The sequence below is a fragment of the Natator depressus genome, chromosome 1 (assembly GCF_965152275.1).
Source record: "Natator depressus isolate rNatDep1 chromosome 1, rNatDep2.hap1, whole genome shotgun sequence".
Classification (NCBI taxonomy): domain Eukaryota; kingdom Metazoa; phylum Chordata; order Testudines; family Cheloniidae; genus Natator; species Natator depressus.
In genome coordinates, this window is record NC_134234.1 from 47409192 (window position 1) to 47430449 (window position 21258).

Here is a 21258-nt window from a genome sequence, read left to right on the forward strand (position 1 = left end):
GTGTGGAGAAGATTGTCTTGCAGCATCCTCAAAACACTTGTTTGATAGTTAAACAGAAGATTTCAATCTCCAGGACTGCTAGATAAACAGCATCCTTAAATTAACTACACTTCACACCCATTAAAAAATATAATTTAAAAGACAAACTGTTTAAAAGAAAAGATTAAGAGTGCCTCAAAGGGATGACTGAAACCTGTGCTCATTTAAAATCTGTCTTGTTTTTTGACAGGGATCGTGAAATCCAGTTGTATGAGATATCCAACTTTGAACCAGTGGTTTGGAAGCAATCCCTTTAAAACTTGACTATTGGTAAGCAATGTTCTATGTTCATGTTGTCAGTCCCAGGTCAACAGTATTTCATTGCACACTTTTAGACACAAGGTATTTATTTGTGATATCTGTCTGGTCTCGGTATCATCTCAATGTTCAGTTTTTCTGTTTGTGTGGTATCTTGTGCTATTTCTTTTCAACATCCTGTCAGACATACAGTGTTTTGTTGTCAGTTCATCATTTTATCCCTGTAGATGATGATCAGAGTTTTACTTTTCTACTTCAATTTGTATATTTTGGCTCTTATTGAGCAAGATAGTGGGACACTCATATGCTTAAAGTTAGGCAAGTGCAAAAGTACAGTGGTGCATCTGGGCTGTAACGGGAAGTGAATATGAGTCTTTGTAATGTGCATGTTGAAAAGCTATCACCAAAATATTGTGCACAGATAAATATGCAATGAGGGTGGGAGGTAGGAGATTACTCTGACTGGATATTGTGGTAGAAGTTGAGTAGTGTGGATGAAATGACCTCAGTGCTTCCTCGTGAAGTTCTATAGCAGTTACCGCGTATTGGAGATCACTAAGCAACTGGGAAGCCTCATTTTATTTCCTATAAAAACGTGTTTATTTCTCTTTGTTTCAAAATCTTACCAAAACACGCATCTGTCTCATGTTCATGTACACTGAATTCCTATGCAACCTTGGGCAAATTACCTGAGGTAGAATTTCAAAAGTACTGTAGTGATTTACGAGCCAGTCCATGGGGGGGGGGGGGGGGGGCGGTCCAGAGGTGCCACGGGTGCTGGGGAAGGTGGCCCGAGGGACTCCGCTGTTGCTGGGGCGGGAGGTTGGCAGGGCTATCAGGGACTCCCTACCCAGCTCCATGTCCCTGCAGCTCCTAGGCGGTGGAGGAGTCGGAGCTCGGCAGACTGCTCCTGCCACAAGCGCCAGCTGCCACAGCTCCCACTGGCCAGGAACCGCAGCCAATGGGAGCTGCGGGGGCAAGGCCTGCAGGCGTGAGCAGTGTGCGGTGCAGAGCCCCCCCCATCCTCCCCCTGACCCCTTCACCACCTAGGAGCTGCAGTGCTGTGGAAGCTGGGGAGCCCCCCACTCTGAGGTAAGCTCCCCCCTGCCCCTAGCCCCCTCCCACACACCCAAACTGCTGCTGCTGGCCCAGGGGCTGCCCAAGTTGGGCAGCCCTTGAGCCAGCACCAGCAGCTGCAGAAGTCACTGAGGTCACAAAAAGTCATGGAATCCGTGACTTCTGTGACCTCCATGACAGACTCGCAGCCTAACTCATAGGTCATGTTTTCTAGATCTGTAATCATTTATGTTGCTCTCCTCTGGACTTTCTCCAATTTGTCCACATCTTTCCTGAAATGTGGCACCCAGAACTGGGCACAGTACTCCAGTTGAGGCCTAATCAGCGTGGAGTAGAGCGGAAGAATTACTTCTCATGTTTTGCATACAATGCTCCTGCTAATACATCCCAGAATGATGTTTGCTTTTTTTTTTTTTTTTTGCAGTAGTGTTGACTCTTGACTCTCATTTAGCTTGTGATCCACTGTGACTCCTAGATCCCTTTCTGCAGTGTTCCTTCCTTGGCAGTCATTTCCCATTTTGTATATGTGCAACTGATTGTTCCTTCCTAAGTAGAATACTTTGCATTTGTCCTTATTGAATTTCATCCTACTTACTTCAGACCATTTCTCTAGTTTGTCCAGATCATTTTGAATTTTAATCCTATCCCCCAAAGTATTTGCAACCCCTCCAAGCTTGATATCAACCATAGACCTCGTAAGTGTACTCTCTGTGTGATTATCTAAATCATTGATGAAGATATTGAACAGAACTGGACATGTTGAGCCACTGTTTTTCTTCACTTAAAAAAAATCTCCCTGTGCACAGTCTGTGTTCTAGTTTATGGCATTAAAGTCTGCATTTATGACATTAAATTCCGCATTACATTCCTGGTGCCAAATGCAACGTGGAGTAAATGGGTCCCTGAATATGTCAAGGCCAAATTGAGCAGGGACATGAATGAGGGAGTGGCTTACACTTTGTGTCAAAGTAGTGAAGTAATTTTCACCAATTTGTCATTCTGTGGATGTGCAAAAACAGGGGTAACATAGAGAAGTATTTTCTATTTGTGTTCTCCTTCATCACTACCTCTATCTCTCTCATCACTGTAGTATCCGAGTGCCTTCTGGTAGTGCATAAACAACACAACTAACATCTGTCATGTGTGATTTGTTCTCTCTCTGTGTGTTCATGGCAGAGAAAAGAAGCCAAAGATGTGTACCTTTCACTTGGAGCAGAAGGTAGTGAGGTTTGTGGTGGCCCTCAGTTCCTAGGGGAATTCATTATGCAGTGTTGGATCAGCCTCTAATAAGTTCTTGTCTCCTGCACAGACGAGCTTCACCTTTGTGACAGAAAATTCCATTATGCCTGAGGAGCAGAATTATTGATCATTGTCTTCATCCCAGAGCTTTATGTGATTTTTAGGTATCCTAGGCCACTGGGTTATCAGGAATCTCTGTCACACGCATATTGCTCGCTGGTTTGATGATGTTCGTTGTGGTTTCACACTTAACAGGAGAGGCTGCGTGAATGTCGTCATATTCCAACCTGTTATCAGCAATATGTAAGATAAAGCAGCCCTCTCTCTCCATTAACATTTACTTGCAGTTTGCACCATCCACAACACTGGTGGGGACCAAATTTGTCCCTGGTGTAAGTAGATAGACCTCCCATTGAGTTACGGAGAACATTTATCCTTATACCAGGCCTGAATTTAGTCTTCACAGAATTCCACACCTGTGAACAGCGGCGGATTAGAGGTTTGTGGGGCCCTGGGCCAGAGCAAGGGGGGGAGGAGTGCCAGGCAGGCAGAGCAGGTTGGGGTGCCCACTTTTCTGGGGTCCCCCCCAGTTGGCTGGGGCGCCTGGGCCCCGTTGGTCCAGTGGCTAATCCACCACTGGCTGTGAACATGGCATTTGTTTTGTCTAACGTATGTTTCACTCAGTACGACTTTTATTTCTTTTAAATTGAAGTGTTTTGACTAGATTGCACTTATCCTTTTTTCCATCTTTTTTTAGTTGCACTGATCCTGATGAGTGCATGATTCTATATGGTGATGACCAGGTAGATTTTTTTGGTGTGTTTTTTAAAACAACAACAAAACAGTGGTTGATATAAGTAGGGCCCGTCATTTATTTAATTTTTCCAGGGAATTATAAGTGTTTATTACTACAACAAAAACAGGTGAAAATTGGTGGAAAAAACTATTAATAATTTTTCTGGATAAATATTGGGGTTTATTTTGGTGGATGGAAGGACGGGGGGAAAAGTATTCAGTAAATTAACGCTTTGATGAACGGAATTCAATGTGGCTTGCTGCGGAACTAAAACAGAACTTAAATACAATGCCACCTTTGACTTTAAGAAAACAATATATCTCTAATCCCCAAATAAAACTTTTCATTTGAATAAACAGTTTACGTTGTAGACTTAGACCCATCAGCCTATAAATATTTAAATTTAATAATTGGGCCACACCATTTGCAGTGCATACACTCAACTTCATCCTTTTCTCCTGTTTTTGTTTTTTTAAAACTTTCAAATACTTCCTGTGTTCTGAAAAAAGAAAAGGAGTACTTGTGGCACCTTAGAGACTAACCAATTTATTTGAGCATAAGCTTTCGTGAGCTACAGCTCACTTCATCGGATGCATACTGTGGAAAGTGTAGAAGATCTTTTTATACACACACAGCATGAAAAAATACCTCCCCCGACCCCACTCTCCTGCTGGTAATAGCTTATCTAAAGTGATCACTCTCCTTACAATGTGTATGATAATCAAGTTGGGCCATTTCCAGCACAAATCCAGGTTTTCTCCCCCCCCGCCCCACACACAAACCCACTCTCCTGTTGGTAATAGCTTATCTAAAATGATCACTCTCCTTACAATGTGTATGATAATCAAGGTGGGCCATTTCCAGCACAAATCCAGGGTTTAACAAGAATGTCTGAGGAGGGGCGGGGGGGTAGGAAAAAACAAGGGGAAATAGGTTACCTTGCATAATGACTTAGCCACTCCCAGTCTCTATTCAAGCCTAAGTTAATTGTATGCAATTTGCAAATGAATTCCAATTCAACAGTCTCTCGCTGGAGTCTGGTTTTGAAGTTTTTTTGTTGTAATATCGCAACTTTCATGTCTGTAATCGCGTGACCAGAGAGATTGAAGTGTTCTCCGACTGGTTTATGAATGTTATAATTCTTGACATCTGATTTGTGTCCATTTATTCTTTTACGTAGAGACTGTCCAGTTTGACCAATGTACATGGCAGAGGGGCATTGCTGGCACATGATGGCATATATCACATTGGTAGATGTGCAGGTGAACGAGCCTCTGATAGTGTGGCTGATGTTATTAGGCCCTGTGATGGTGTCCCCTGAATAGGTATGTGGGCACAGTTGGCAACGGGCTTTGTTGCAAGGATAGGTTCCTGGGTTAGTGGTTCTGTTGTGTGGTATGTGGTTGCTGGTGAGTATTTGCTTCAGGTTGGGGGGCTGTCCGTAGGCAAGGACTGGCCTGTCTCCCAAGATTTGTGAGAGTGTTGGGTCATCCTTCAGGATAGGTTGTAGATCCTTGATAATGCGTTGGAGGGGTTTTAGTTGGGGGCTGAAGGTGAAAGTTGCGATATTACAACAAAAAAACTTCAAAACCAGACTCCAGCGAGAGACTTGAATTGGAATTCATTTGCAAATTGGATGCAATTAACTTAGGCTTGAATAGAAACTGGGAGTGGCTAAGTCATTATGCAAGGTAACCTATTTCCCCTTGTTTTTTCCTACCCCCCGCCCCCTCCTCAGATGTTCTTGTTAAACCCTGGATTTGTGCTGGAAATGGCCCACCTTGATTATCATACACATTGTAAGGAGAGTGATCACTTTAGATAAGCTATTACCAGCAGGAGAGTGGGGTCGGGGGAGGTATTTTTTCATGCTTTGTGTGTATAAAAAGATTTTCTACACTTTCCACAGTATGCATCCAATGAAGTGAGCTGTAGCTCACGAAAGCTTATGCTCAAATAAATTGGTTAGTCTCTAAGGTGCCACAAGTACTCCTTTTCTTTTTGTGAATACAGACTAACACGGCTGTTACTCTGAAACCTGTGTTCTGAAACATATTCTGATACAGATTTTCGTTTTCTTTCCATTTTAGTGTGTCAGATCTTTAAGCCGTTATCTGCTAATAGTTTGAAATGTGTACATGATGGGCATGAGACTCATCAGTATGTTCAGATTCGCATGCACTTCAGAGCTTGCATGCGTGCCTGTTTTCTTTATTGTTTTATCTTCTACACTAATACATAGCCTTACTTCAACAGGCAGCTTTTGTATTAATGTATTAACAGACTAAGATATTATCGTAATACATATATCTCATGCAATGTATTGTATTTTCCTAATAAAACAAGTTATTTTTTTATATATTTGAATGATACAAAAGTAGAGAAAATCAGAAAAAACGAATAATACTTTCTGTAAAACCTGGGATTTTTTTTGGTAAAAATTGGTTTAATCTGAAAACGAAGGGGCTTAAATATAAGCCATGAACTCACGGGGCATCCCTTAGATCTTTGGGTAATCAGGGACCTGTCCTAGAAGTGTCTCCTGGCCAGTCTCCCTGATTATCCAATGGGTGGGGTGTATAAGGTACACCTTTTATACAGTAGGTTGCAGGACTGCTACTTGTAGGTCAGGCTTCTGTACCAGATACGGACTGGCTACAGAACTTCCTTCCCAGAGAGATATACCAGAGGTGTTCGCTGTAAGATCCTTTAAAGCACTTCCTGGCTCTAGCTGTGACCAGCTCAGATAAAGTATGGCACCCCCTTGTGGCTGAAGCCCCCATATCAGAACCTCCCCCTCCCCCTAGTGCATCCTGCTTGCCGGAAGGCCCACCAATCAACACATCCCCCTCCTTCCCCACGCCTCCCGCCCACTGCAATCAGCTGTTTCGCGGCATGCGGGAGGCTCTGGGCGGGAGGGGGAAGGAGCGAGGATGCGGCGTGCTTGGGGGAGGGGGCGGAACGGGATGGGAAGAGGCAGGTGGGGTGGAGTGGGGGCGGAGTCTCGGGCAGAGCTGGGGGTTGAGCACCCCCCGACCCATTGGAAAGTCGGCGCCTGTGTCCATATAGTTGCTGTTGGTGCATGGGATGAGGTATACCACATGTTGTGATAGGACCCAGGGATCTTGGAAGCTTGTGTCTCTCAAACAAAAGTTGGTCCAATAAAGGATATTACCTCACCCACCTTGTCTATACAACATTAATTATCCATCTGCTAAATATAGTCCAGAAATTCTTATTCTGGCAAATCTCCTCCCACTTACTTCAGGGACTGAATAAGAACTACAGGATTTGGCCCTATCCGTTTAGATTTCTATAACAACTTTTTTTTTCTCTTTTCAGGGGTGTGTGAATATCTTGCTTTTGTCTTCCGTGGGGGAGCTCCTACGGTAAGGACTTTACATTGTAGATGTAATTTTAAAAACTGATAAAAATGCAGTCACTTCACCTATTTAACTGAACACTAAAAATCTTTGTAAGCGTTATCACTGAGGTTACCTGTGCTCATGTTCTTCTGCTACACTGATCGATACTTTTAACTGACATCCCCACAGCATTCTGGCTCTTGTGTCTGCAGAAGTATCAAGTTGGGATCCTTGGACATGACACGAGTGCAGCAGGCTTCCAAGTGTTCGGAGGATACTAAACTTGGGGTCAGAGAAAATGAAGAGAAGTGCAGCAGATTCAAAACTATTTAGACACCTACATGATTAAGCCAACAGGTGGCACTTACTGCTTTTTTCATTGTTGTTCCAAGAAACCCCAGTTCAGTGTCTGTGGCCAGATCATTTGCCCATCTCTTAGTAGAATCATAGAAATGTAGAGCTGGAAGAGACCTCCACAGGTCATCAAGTCCATCCCCCTGTGCTGAGGTAGGACCAAGTAAACCTAGACCAGCCCTAACAGATGTTTGTCCAACTTGTTCTTAAAAATCTCCAGTCATGGGGATTCCACAACCTCCCTTGGAAGCCTATTCCAGAGCTTAACTACCCTTATCGTTAGAAAGTTCTCTTAATATCTACCCTAAATCTTCCTTTCTGCAGATTAAGCCCATTACTTCTTGTCCTTCCTTCAGTGGACAACAAAGTTCATTTATTTACCAGGGGACACCTGTAAGAACCCTGACTACTAGTCATTTTTCAAAGGGTTGAAGGGTTGGACTGTGAAACAATTTCCACCTCCACTCAGCTAGCTTGAAATCCTAAACCTTCAACACCAATGGTCAGAAATCCAAACCCTTATGGTTTGGGCAGGTTTCATGAACTGTTTTTCCAGTGTTGCTCCTAGCCGCTATGACACTTGAAACATTTCTTGACAATTGTTGGCATTAAAATCCCAGTGTGGGGAGTTAGTCGTTTAACGTCACTTGTAACTTGGCCAGTTGTTTCAATAAACACACGTGTTGGGCCAGCCAGTAAGGGACAGCTTGCGTTTGCTACATTTAAAAAAGCCCAAGGAAGTATATGTAGACAAGGGCGATGCTCGGAAGCAGGGCCGGCTCCAGGCACCAGCTTTCCAAGCAGGTGCCGAGGGCGGCATTCAGAATGGGGCGGCAGTCCGTGTCCTGCTGCGGCAATTCAGCGGCAACTCCGCCACTCTTCCCACCGCAGCGGCTTTTGGGTGGCAGCTCCGCCGCTCTTCCGGGCGCGGCAGCAATTCGGCGGCAGCTGTTGCAGCGGCGGCAAGTCGGCGGCGACTGCTTGGGGCTGCAAAATTGGTAGACACTAGGACTGCTAGGAAAACACTGAAGAGTGGGGGAATGAGCTTGAGGCCACTTTGTCCAGGAAAAAAGGGGTGGTGGACACTACAGAAGAGAGCATTCCTGCACTGTTCTCCCTGACAGAAAAGGAGCTGTACATATCCTCATGGCGGAGGGGAGAAAACTGCTGTGTCCCTCAGTATAGGGAGGGGAAGGAGAGAATGGACCCTACAAGCAGGGCTTAGATTGAGCCAATATGCAGCAGTACAGTATTCTGACTCCTTTCTTGCTGTCTAGTTCTCAAGGACAGATCCTTCTGCAGCCCCATCTGAAAATCAGCTGCTGGGCTAGGGAGTGGAACCTGTCCCTTAGAATCATAGAATCATAGAATATCAGGGTTGGAAGGGACCCCAGAAGGTCATCTAGTCCAACCCCCTGCTCGAAGCAGGACCAATTCCCAGTTAAATCATCCCAGCCAGGGCTTTGTCAAGCCTGACCTTAAAAACCTCTAAGGAAGGAGATTCTACCACCTCCCTAGGTAACGCATTCCAGTGTTTCACCACCCTCTTAGTGAAAAAGTTTTTCCTAATATCCAATCTAAACCTCCCCCATTGCAACTTGAGACCATTACTCCTCGTTCTGTCATCTGCTACCATTGAGAACAGTCTAGAGCCATCCTCTTTGGAACCCCCTTTCAGGTAGTTGAAAGCAGCTATCAAATCCCCCCTCATTCTTCTCTTCCGCAGACTAAACAATCCCAGCTCCCTCAGCCTCTCTTCATAAGTCATGTGCTCTAGACCCCTAATCATTTTTGTTGCCCTTCGCTGGACTCTCTCCAATTTATCCACATCCTTCTTGTAGTGTGGGGCCCCAAACTGGACACAGTACTCCAGATGAGGCCTCACCAGTGTCGAATAGAGGGGAACGATCACATCCCTCGATCTGCTCGCTATGCCCCTACTTATACATCCCAAAATGCCATTGGCCTTCTTGGCAACAAGGGCACACTGTTGACTCATATCCAGCTTCTCGTCCACTGTCACCCCTAGGTCCTTTTCCGCAGAACTGCTGCCTAGCCATTCGGTCCCTAGTCTGTAGCGGTGCATTGGATTCTTCCATCCTAAGTGCAGGACCCTGCACTTATCCTTATTGAACCTCATCAGATTTCTTTTGGCCCAATCCTCCAATTTGTCTAGGTCCTTCTGTATCCTATCCCTCCCCTCCAGCGTATCTACCACTCCTCCCAGTTTAGTATCATCTGCAAATTTGCTGAGAGTGCAATCCACACCATCCTCCAGATCATTTATGAAGATATTGAACAAAACCGGCCCCAGGACCGACCCCTGGGGCACTCCACTTGACACCGGCTGCCAACTAGACATGGAGCCATTTATCACTACCCGTTGAGCCCGACAATCTAGCCAGCTTTCTACCCACCTTCTCACTGACTGGACTGGGACACAGCTCTCGTTGTCTGTGCCTCGGGTTCCCCACTTTGGGACAAAGCCCTGGTCTCCACCCAATCAAGCCCTGTCTCCGGTAGCTCACTTCCCCCCCTGTTAGCCGATGGCCAGGGATGTTTGGTGAGGTGCCAGCTATGCCCGTTTATACCATCCGTGACTTTAACCGCTAGGACGCACTGTCCCTTCGCGGCGGGCAGCCCGGGCTAGGCTGACGGATGCCCCAAGGTCCTAACCACCCGTGACTTTAACTGCTAGAGCTCAGAGCTCCTTCGCAGCGGGCAGTCAACACTGACTGACAGGTGCCCCAATGGCAGCACTAAGAGCCTCTCCACACCCGTGACTTTAACTGCTAGAGCTCAGAGCTCCTTCGCAGCGGGCAGTCAGGATTGACTGACAGGTGCCCCAAGAGTTTGCCCCGTGGAGGCGGCACAACTCAACGCTAGGCTCTTAGTACTCTCACCTAATGGCCAGGCTTTACAGCCAAAACGGCTGAGGTTCTTTAATTGTGTTGGCTGCTTCACAGTAAACCAGAGAAACAAGTCAGGCTTATGCATAAATGGTTACCAAAATTTATTAAACTAGATTCTAATCATGTGGTTACAAAATTGCTAGTGCCTACTTATTTAAGTGTAGAGATGTTACACACACAAACAAGTTACAAAACTGAAGCTACAATCCCAAAGAAAGAAAACAAAGTATAGAGCTCTATTTCAAAATATGTGTACACTAAAGATAGGAGATCAGGTGTGGGTGCTTCTTACCCTCCTTGCATCTCTCGATTCCAGCGGTGCCAAGCCAGGATCGGTCACTCAATTCCGCGGAAAGACGAATAAGGGACAAGGCTTAGGGACCCTCTTAGCTGCAGAAGCCTTGGGAGGCTGTCACTTATCTGACCAGCAGATAGATAGTGAAAAGCACTCAAAAATCATGGTGCTGTAGGTCCCCTTCTTATACCTCTGTACTCCTTTATTCTCTTTCTCCTTTCTATGCCAAATTGGGGCTGGTCTGTCGGGGTGACGCCAGCTCTCGCAAGAGTAGTTCACACTTGCAAGGGAGAAACAATAAGTTTCGACTACTGGACACTTCTTTTATCAGGGTAAATATTTTCCCACCTAGGATGTTGGTGTGTGTGCATCATGCTGTTTTAGTAGGGGCTAAGAGCCATGTCTGTCACAGCGCCTCTGCCTGCTGTGAGCCCAATTGTTGTATACGTTCCCAGAGGCACATTGTCGCAGCACACCTGTGCTTCTCTCAGCTTCAAAGGCTGTGCTGGAGTGCCCTGGTGTTTTGGCTCCCGTGTGTTTCCAGCAATGCTGGTCTGAGGGGGGGGCTGGCTGTCTGGCTACACCCCCCAGTCAGAGGTTTCTGCGCGCCCTGTTGAGTAGGTTGCCCGGTGCTAGGGCAGGGTGCCTCTCCCTGACTCTGGCCCCAAGCAAGGATCAGGGCACTCTGAATGCCATCCAGCCACTCTTCCAAATCATGCAGTGTTAACTTTGTTGACATTTAACTCAGATACCCAAGTGATGAGGATGAACTATTTAATTCCTCATGGAGGAGAGGAAGAATCACAGACTGCACAATTTACTGTGAGTGACATCTCATTTTGCTGCCATAAGTGGGTGGCATTTAGGAGATGGCACTAATTATTTTTTGCCTAGAGTCATAAGGGAGCCAGGACCCAGGAGCCCAGTAGAGCCCATGGGCACATTCAAGCCATACTGAGGAGGAGCTCAGAAAGCCACAAGATCTACTCTAAGCAGTGTATCATTTTGGCAACTCACATGGGAAGGGCTTGGAAGAGTATGACTGCCTTTTTCCCTCCCCCAGTAAGACCCCTGGCTGCTAGTGACTCCCAGCAAGTGGTCTGCCCTCCCCAATCTGCCAGGCCTCCCTGGATCCTTGCTAATATAGACTGTGGCGGGATGGTCACCCCGCCATGCCTCGAAGGGCTTAAAACAGCCTAAGAGAGGGCTGTAGCGGGAGGAAAGCTAGGCTGATTGGCGGAAGTAGCCACAGGTGGGGCCACGCCCCAATCAGGCCACAGCTGGCCCTATAAGAGGGCTGTTAGCCAGGAACTGAGACAGCCACTCTCTCTAGCTATATGGAGAGAGGGGGACCTGGCTGCTTGGGAAGCTGAGGAGGGTACCTAAGGCAGAGCAGTGCTGGGGAAGGGCAGAGGGAGCTGGGGAGCTCCAGCCTAGCGGAGCTGCAGGCCGAGGTAAAGGCCCACAAAAGAGTAGTAAAGCTGCAGACGAGCAGCCCAGACCTAGACAGCAGCAGCTGGTCTGATTCCCCCCTTGCCAATGACGAGTGGTACAGACTGCAGTCTGCCCCAGGGAGTGGGGGCTAGACGATGACTGACAGTAGCCACTGAGGCAAGGGAGGGATTGGGGGTTCCCCTGGGAGGGGAGACCCAGACTGAGGGGGTACTGCCAGGGGGCAGAACCCTTATCTAGAAAGGGACCAAGGTCTGGGAGGGACATGGGGCCAGTGGCAGGCAAGACACTGACTGGCAGAGGGCACTCCTGGCTGAAAAGAGCTAATTCCCTGGAAAACCAGCAGGAGGTGCCACAGCGGTGAGTCGTCGCCCTGTCACATAGACCCAGGCAGATCCCTTGCTGGCTTCTCCAGCAGCTACTCTTCTTTCCTCAGCAGGGTGTCTGCTGGAGCAGCCTGCAATCAGAAATTGCTGGGGCAACTTTTCAGTATCCCAAAAGGCAAGATAAATAGCTACAATCTTTTGAAATAACAACCTTAGGTTGGGAGTTTAATGCCAGAGAAATAGTCCAGATTTTAGGAGTGTGAGGAAATATTTGCTTCCTAGCACTTAAGGATGATGGCTGCCGTCTCTCTTCTCTTCTTTGTCCCTGGATTTTTCAGAACGTGGAAGAAACTGCCAAAAGCTGAAAACCTGCCTAGTGTTAGCATTGAGAATGCTGTTCTTTCTCCAAATGTGACTTACATTCGTTGGAAAGTGCATGGAGACTGGGTTACACAGGTAAAAGAACCAAAATCTTTCTCACTCCAAAAGAAATAAAATAGAAAGTTTTCCACAAATGAAATTGTCATGGGAATAGGTAAATAAGGTTTCAGCCACAGCATCTAGTCAGTCTACAGAAAAAACTCTTATTTGTCAATTAGAATAGCACTGTCAGCAGTATGATAGGAAGAACAGGAAAATGGCACAAACTGTCAAACTTGATAGAATGAGGGCTTGACAATAGAGAATAAGGCATGAAATTCAGATTGAAAGTTGTGAAGCCCAAATTCAACACCTGTTTACTTTTCTATTGGACTTCAGTAGTGCTAGCTTTTAAAGTTAAGCAAGTGCATAAACTCCTTGCTGATTGGAGCCTGAATAAGGAGAGATCTGAGTTTGGGATTACTGCACCCGCAGGATCCAAAGTCAGAAGCTAAAGGAGAATGGGCATGGAACTAAAGAAATGCTCTCGATCTCTTCTAGCCCTGACTGCAAGGTGTACAAACTTTGAAGTCGTCGCTGCCCCTGGACTGACTGTTGCCCATCCTTGACCTTTCAACAGTGTCATTTTGGGGGATAAAAAGGAAGTATTTGATAGCTCTCTGAAGCTATTCTGAGTTTTGGAATGTTAAAGATCGTCCTAGTGGCATATTTATACATTGTCTCACTAGCTGATCTGATGAGATAAATAGAGCCCTGCAAATCTGTGGATATCCACTTTTTATCCATGGACCATCTTTGCAGATTGTGGACTGGATGTGGATACAAATTTTGTATCTGCTCAGGGCACTAGAGATAAAATGTATTTATTATAGCACCATACATTTTTTTTAAAGCTATGCCCTCATATCTAGAAAGAATTTTAGCCCCATTGCACAGACGAAGCAACTGGGTCACTATTGCAGCCTTAGCACTGGAGTAACCTCTGCACAGGTTTACACCCCTTTCATATCTAGAGTAATGGCTTCCTCTTCCCCCAGCCCCAGTGTGCTCGTCATTGGATAAGTGTGGCTCAGACATCAGGTTCCCAAATCCTGAACCCTTGTGCAGCAGCACCACATTGGGCTAGATCCTGGAGGACCCTCCTTGACCTTGGAGGAAGGGTCAAGACTTGTTCTAAAATGCAGCTTTATGGGTCATGTTTTACGTTCTTGAAGGCCGATAACCAGTCTGGGGGTTACATGCCATGGTACATGATGGGAGCTGAGTATTTTTTTACTTTTCTAATGCTGCTGTTGCTGCTTTCTGCAAGCAGTGGGGGCCCCACCAAGCCGACTGTAGCTCAGATGAAGTAGCAGATTGTTTTCCATGTTCTGGTCCATCAAGGAAGAAGTAGGGAAGCCTCTGACTTCCACAGAGAGTCCTGAAATGGAACTTAGAATCTGCATGTCATGCTTTTGGATATACAGAGGAGTGAGGTACACACATGTTGCCCTTTTTACGTGAGAAAAACAGCAGGAACGTGCTGGAATAAGAGCCACTGTAATGCACCCACTCAACCCACCCTTAGGCAAACAACTTTAAATGTTCTTATTATTCATCCTGCCTTCAGAAAGAAAAACATTATAAGAACAGAAACAAATGAAATAATCCCAGCAGATTATATTCTCTTCTAATCTGTATTGTGTATCATTTATATATAACAGTAATCTCTTGTTCTGTTCCTTTTAGCTGCACTACTATGATTCCATTAAAGCAGTGATTTCTACCTCCAACCATGAACCTACAGCTTTAGTAATAGGTAACCATTTTACTCCTATTAAGGCCTCTAGGAATTTCTTTCAACTTAATGTTTCTCTGATTTACACTCTGTTCCCTCTCCATGTCTGCAATCTTACTTGTGGTATAGTGCTGGTCACATTGCTGTCACCTAGTTGGCTTTATTTCTAGTAGTGCCACTGTGTGTGAGATTCTCCCATTACCAATTACAATCTTAAAGGGTTTTTCAGTCTTCTGATTTAGTTCAGCTAAACATCCTATCATTAGGATGCTAGAATGACCTTCCACAAGGGCATATTGTGTCCTCAGAGCCAGCTGAGTCAGAAGTAAGGGCAATTTTTAAATGCCATCTGGGGCTGCATAAGAGACACACCAATCAGTGCATGTCCCAGCTGGCTTGGGCCCAATCCCTTTCCCTCACCAGCCCCACTCAGTTTGGGAGATGAACCAGCTGGCCATGGGCCTTCTGGCAGAAGGCAAGTCACAAGCCGCTTTCACTTCTGTATCCCTGCTCCCATGGATTTACAGTACCTCTGACAAGGGCCTGCATCAAGCCCAGTATGTTTGTCCAAACTATCTATTCTCTTGTTTCCATCACAATTATGTGGCTATTAGTGGAAACCTTACAAGAACAGGCTTTCTCCTGAGACTGCCAACTCTTTCATTCCTGTTCCAGGTGGATATACCATAAGACTAGCGTTTGCATGGTGTTTTACACACACTAATGTAGTGAGTAAAAACCTCCTTTTATCTACTGTATAAAAGCCAGTTGCTTGGGACAGGTTTACTACCCATCTCCTATTTCTCTGAAATATTTTCTAGTCCTTCTGATATTTTTATCATTGCTCGTTCAAGAACATTGCTCAACAGATAATTTGTACCCTCTTTGTGCAGGCTGTCACACTGTCTGGAGTGGCTCACGGCCATGAGGGCCGCAGGGCAGACACCCCAAACTGGTGGTATGTTCTATAATTAGATTTCACCAACCCAGTAACAAACATGAACTCCTGGATCACTGTAACTGTCTTACCATGGAGTCACAGACAGTCCCCTTAGACTCTCCAGTCTATCGTGCCACCCAGACAAGCTGGACTTAGTGATAAATGATACCAAAAATCACACAATATTCTGATTGCTTCCTGTCCTGAGAAACCAGTCACTTATGCCAGATCAGTTGGTACCCTAGATCTTACACTAAGGCCTGTAGCCAATCCTGTAATAAACTATATAAAAGTTTAAACAGGAAAAAGAAATTAGTTATTTACAAGTTAAAACAAGCAAACATATGCACACAAATGAGTTATCATCTATGATTCTGAAACATGACAGAGATGTGGTAATATGTCAATTCAAAGTGTAACCTTTTTATTTTATTTAAAGTGAATTGAGTGATGCTGTATTATACCACCATGCATTCGGCACAGGTTGCTACAGTTTCAAACTCAACAGAGTGAAATTGCCTCTGATGCTTTTCTCAAATTTGGAGGCTCTAGAAACACATGGAGTCCAAGGATAATGACCACAGACACAGTCACAAGTACAAAGTCTTATCTGTACTACAAGTTTTATTAAAGCACTAAATAAAGTTACAATTACCCATGCATATAGAAATCCTACAAAAACCTATGCAATAATCATGGCTGTAGTCATACTCACATCCTCAGAGATATTCTAAGGTCCGAAGGACCTCTCAATAGATGATTGAGGAGTAGTTCCTGTAGGGGTTTCCCATGGGCTCATCCCTTAGATCTTCCCACTTTTACCCAGCCCTGGGAACCCTCTTTTATATTGTAGTTCTGACCACACCTAACACTTTATGCACATGCATGAAGGTGTCAACCCTCTTTTCCTTATCTGTACTTCCACACCCCATGAATATTGGGGAGCTTGATTTTTCACAGGTTATTTGTAGTTCCTCTTATTCTCATTAGCATCTATGCATGGCATGTATCCTGTGGTCCAGACAGACATTTAAAGATATTACAATCAGGTGTCTACTGGCCTTGGACAATGCATTTCAGTCTATTGCAATCCATTTTTCTGTGACATCACTAATTGGCACATCTTTGGCAGTAATCCTGTGACTTTATGGGCACAGAGTTATTCCTAGGTCACTCATTCATGTCCAGCATTCTTAAACCTATGTCCTAGTGTGGCTAAGCTAAAGTCTTACAGGTCTCAGCCTGTAGGCCTTATGTTCCAGCCATGCTTTACTTATACACCCACTACACACTTATCACACCTAAATACTTATCAGTCCTATAATTCTATAATCCTACAATTTAAATCTGTTTAGCATACATTAATTCGATATGAAATAGCATATAAATTGACCATAACGTCACACAATACAAGGATAAATGGATGATAAAATGAACTAATTAGCTACAAAAGTGTGTTTCAGGGCAGACCCCCGGCTAACTCCTGGGGATCTCTGCCTCACTTTAGAGTCTCTGGCCCTGTGAGTGCTCAAATAGCAGAGAGGACAAATTTTCTTATGCCCTGTTTTATCTTTTACATTTGGCTTTCCAGTCCATGCGAAAAGCTCCCTTGCGCATAGCATTTCCAAGGTGTGATAGGGCCATTCACCAATCCCTTGTATTGTCATGTTTCTTAATGGCTCATTTAATCTTGATTCCTGTGCCTGGGCTCACAAGTTCAGAGCAAACATTTTTAAAGTTATAAAGCAAAACTTATACAATTCCTTATAGAATGGTATACAGGCATTACAGGTGAGATTAATGCGTGCAGCAATTTACAAGCATTTCATAGAGTCTAAACACTAAATACATTCTTATAAGACTAATACCTATTTTGAACAAAACTAATATACTGTTGAGCTGTTTTGGTTTCCAGCTATGAGTTTGTTGGTTCTTAGTTAACACCTATGGCCTTGGCCAAAGCTGGCACTTGGTTTACCATTATCATGCAGGTTGTGAAGAACAATCTTATTTTACACAAGTTATACAGGAGAGTCTTGTTATGATGCAGAGTCCGCAGATTCATAGATTTGATTTTTTTTTTTTTTTTTTAAGCCAGAAGGGACCATTAGATCATCTAGTCTGACCTGCTGTATATCACAGGCCATTATACCCATTACTCATGTATTTAGCCCAATAAACAAAAACAGGCTGTTTTACACAACGTAAAAGCAATTAATATAAAAATGTGTCTTTTGTTTGATGTTTTGGTATTTGAGTTGTGGCAACCAAAGAAGTTCCAAACTCTGCTGGAGAGGTGTTTCTTCAGGTTTGGGGGGTGAAACCAGCTTGGAACTATGTTCTTGTTTGTTCATGTTATGCTTTACATCATAGACTTGGTCTTGGGAGGGAGTGTTTGGTTCCTCTTAGGGCACTGAACTGCAAATGTGTAGGATGGAAACTGTCCATCAGTCAGGATGATAACCATAGAAATAGATGACCCAGAAGTCATTTTGTATTTTTCAGCTATGTCTGGGAACCCTGAGAGCAAACGACAGATGTTCATGGTTATGGAATGAGTTAATAAAAAGATGTCCAAGCCAAGTGCTAACTGACAACAGTATGATTGTCATATTTCTTTGTCTTGGCGCTTATGGGGTTTTTCCCTCCCCCTTTTATGTTGCCTTGCCTCAGTCAGTCCTTAAATAACCAATGCATGTGAAAAAGATTTGTACCTGGTTCACTTCAAAATTCAGATAATCTAATTTCTTCACATTGGGCCCAATCATAGGCAGTTCTGAGCACCCACAAATCTCATTGGGTAGGCAATGGGAGATGCAAGTGTTCACCTCTCGAGCCCTGATTCAGCAAAGCAGGTAAGCACATGCAGAATTAGGACCAGAGTTAGGTTCCTCCAATCTGTTCCTACTCCCAGAAAAGTCAGTAGCAGTACTCCCATTGACTTCAGGGGATACAAGAGCAGGCTCTTTTATTCAGTGCAAATAACTGAATGAAATGACTTCAATATACAAAGCAGTATTCATATACCACAAAGTAGTGTGATACAGCAAGTTTCTCCTTTATTTAAGCATCACAGAAAGCTGAAAATAGTGCTGAAAATAGTCCAAATTAATTCATGGTCCATACTTCCCTTAATTTTTCATCTTAAAATATTCAGTACTGTTACCTGGAACTCCACATATGATGAAATCGAATGAAAGTCCTTACATCTATTTCAGTTTCTTAAGCGTCTCATTTGCTCTAGCCAAATGAGTAAAACATACTAAAACCACTCCCTTAAGCAAGCTTATAAAACCCCTACCTAATCTACCTAGCCCATGTAGATTTCAATTATTCCATTCTTTGCTTGTTGAGATCCCTTTCACACTTTCTCCTAAGAGACTCGGAGGACAGGTTGACAAATATTTAGAATTGGTTTAGTGCATTGGGGGAGGGATAGCTCAGGGGTTGGAGCATTGGCCTGCTAAACCCAGGGTTGTGAGCTCGATCCTTGAGGGGGCCATTTAGGGATCTGGGGCAAAAATTGGGGATTGGTCCTGCTTTGAGCAGGGGGTTGGACTAGATGACCTCGTGAGGTCCCTTCCAACCCTGGTATTCTATGATTCAATGCTCAGTCAACCTGTAGAACTCTTTGCCAGAGGATGTTGTGAAGGCCAAGACTATAACACAGTTCAAAAAAGAACTAGATACATTCATGGAGGATAGGCCTATCAATGGCTATTAGCCAGGATGGGCAGGGATGGTGTTCCTAGCCTCTGTTTGCCAAAAGCAGGGAATGGGTGACAAGAGATGGATCACTTGATGATTACCTGTTCTGTTCATTCCCTCTGGGGCACCTGCCATTGGCCGCTATTGGAAGACAGGATACTGGGCTAGATGGACATTTGGTCTGACCCAGTATGGCTGTTCTTATGTTATTTCAGAGCAGTTTCTTGCTGGTTTTGGTGAAGCTTTATTTCAGTCGCAATTATACTTTTTTTGACCACCTAATTTATAGTAATGTAATAACACTTCCATCCAGTGACCTCAGTGCATAGTAAAGTATTAATGAACAACACTGCTGTGAGTCAGACAAGTATTCTTACCCACAGTTTGCAAAGAGGTAAATGAAATACAGAATGGTTGATGGCCCGTCTACAGTACAATCATCATGAATGTTAATTTCAGACAAAAAATACCCCAGCAGTCTGACTTCACCAGATGGTGGACACACACAATCTGGAGTAAGTCAAACTGACACAGTGACAACAACAGCTCCCATAATTCATAAACACAAAGTTCTTTTAAATCCCATCAAGATCTTATTTTCTAAGGAGTAGCTCACAACTGGAAAATGTACCTAGTTTAGTGTGAGAGAATTAATAATAGATCACTAATCTGTTCTGGAAGCACTGAAACCCCCTAGGTTAGAATCTTCTCAGCAGCAACATTTTGTGGTGGACTCTGAATTTCCAGCTTTTTATTTAAAAGCTTTTTGCTTTGTGTGTGTGCATTTTCCAGATCCCCTCGTTTTTAGATCTTGGAGGTGGAGGGGGGAGTTGAATGCCATTGTTTGTGGCATCCTTTGCCCCTTAATGTGGGCTTTTTTACTCCCTCTCATATTGGGATTAAGCATCAGAATTAGTCTTGGGAAAGCAATAGTGACATAGAAATGAGGCTCCAGAGACTAGTTTGCTTCTTCTTTGTATCTTGCCTCCTGCCTCTCCTTCCTGGCACTTTTCTTTGTTTTATTTTGCCTGAAATTAGAAGCAGCAGCAGCAAATGTCTGTTCTAGACATTGGTGCAGACTCTGTGCCTCGATGAAATGATGAGCAGCATGTTCAACATGGCGTTCAGTTTTGAACCTCTCTTTGCCAGAACGATGTTAACAAACTGTAAGAAGTTCCAGAAAGTGAAGCTGGAAAGATCCAAGAAAAAAGATCCAGGATATCAGGAAAGATCAAAATAGCTAAGTGCTGACTAATGGGAAACATGGTCAACTAAAGGGTTCTGAAAATAGTAAACCCCAGTGGGATTGGGAGGAGGGATTTTTTTACCATAATAAAAAGGTTATAATAAATAGGACTAATGGCATGAAATGAAGAAAGAAAATTATAAAAATTTATAAAATGACTATTGGGAGAAATTTCCTGAGGATGAAAGTTATTAGTACCTAATCTGCAGGAGGTAGTGGGAACCAAGATGTCTAGGATATTTTCAAATTTATCAGCTGTTTCGGTGAGTGTGTTCTTTTTCAGGGTGTACTGTTGGCGCTACTAATGTTGAGCAGCAGATGAAAAAAATAAAGGACCGTGGGAAAGATTCAAAAGCAAGAAAAGGGCAGGTGATACCTAGAATCCCTCCAAAGAGAGCTGAGGGAGATCAGACTGTGTTTCAAGTCTACAAAGGAGTAAAAACATTTGCATTCTGTAAAAAAAACAACCTCATAGTGACAGGCGGAATGGATCGAATCATTCGGATGTGGAACCCTTACATGTCTGGGTAAGAGACGGTTACAATACTCACTGAAAGACTCTGTTATGAAGGGCTTTGTAACTACACATTACTGATAAGTAATTCTTACTGTCTAGTGAATTGCCCTATTAATAGGCATCAGCTAAGTGCATTGAGGAGACAATCACAAATGTCCTGGAAATATGCGTGAGTTTACAGAATGGCTCTGCTGCACTGTTGATAATATCAGCACGCACACACGCGTGCAGCAAAATCATTCCCATAAGTTTAAATATTTTATATAAATATAAAAATTCATGGATTATCCTCTGTTTTTTATCCAAGATTGATTTGAGATTTTGCTTGTGCCTAAGACCCCAGTCCTGCGATGATCTCTGCCCACACGGATCTCATTGTATAATTGAGGCCTAGGAATCTATTTGGCGCATTAACATCTCATGAAAAGCTGAACTCTGCAAGCAGATACTATTGTTTCATGTACATCACTCCAAGTGCCTGATACTGGAAAACTGCTCTGTTTATGTGTGGGTTTTTTTTTTTTGGTGAGAAAACCCAAACATACAACTAGTAGCAGATTCCAGCCCATTTATTTT

The 21258-nt window shown here is 44.0% G+C and overlaps 1 protein-coding gene across 2 annotated transcripts in view; it reads left to right on the top strand.

Annotated features, from left to right (window-relative positions):
* Positions 1-254: 254 nt before the first annotated feature.
* LOC141991139 (cilia- and flagella-associated protein 337-like) overlaps positions 255-21258 on the top strand; it is a 57467-nt gene continuing 36463 nt past the window's right edge. Inside the window, exons 1-6 of one of the 2 annotated variants that reach the window (XM_074959258.1) lie at positions 255-309; positions 3371-3416; positions 6752-6798; positions 12452-12569; positions 14223-14292; positions 20449-20692. In XM_074959258.1, the coding sequence (XP_074815359.1) occupies positions 3393-3416; positions 6752-6798; positions 12452-12569; positions 14223-14292; positions 20449-20692 (503 nt within the window). In that variant the 5' untranslated portion in view covers positions 255-309; positions 3371-3392. Of the gene's footprint in view, positions 310-3370; positions 3417-6751; positions 6799-12451; positions 12570-14222; positions 14293-14981; positions 15000-20448; positions 20693-21258 lie in introns of those variants that run through there. The other variant, XM_074959266.1, reaches the window with a different exon arrangement.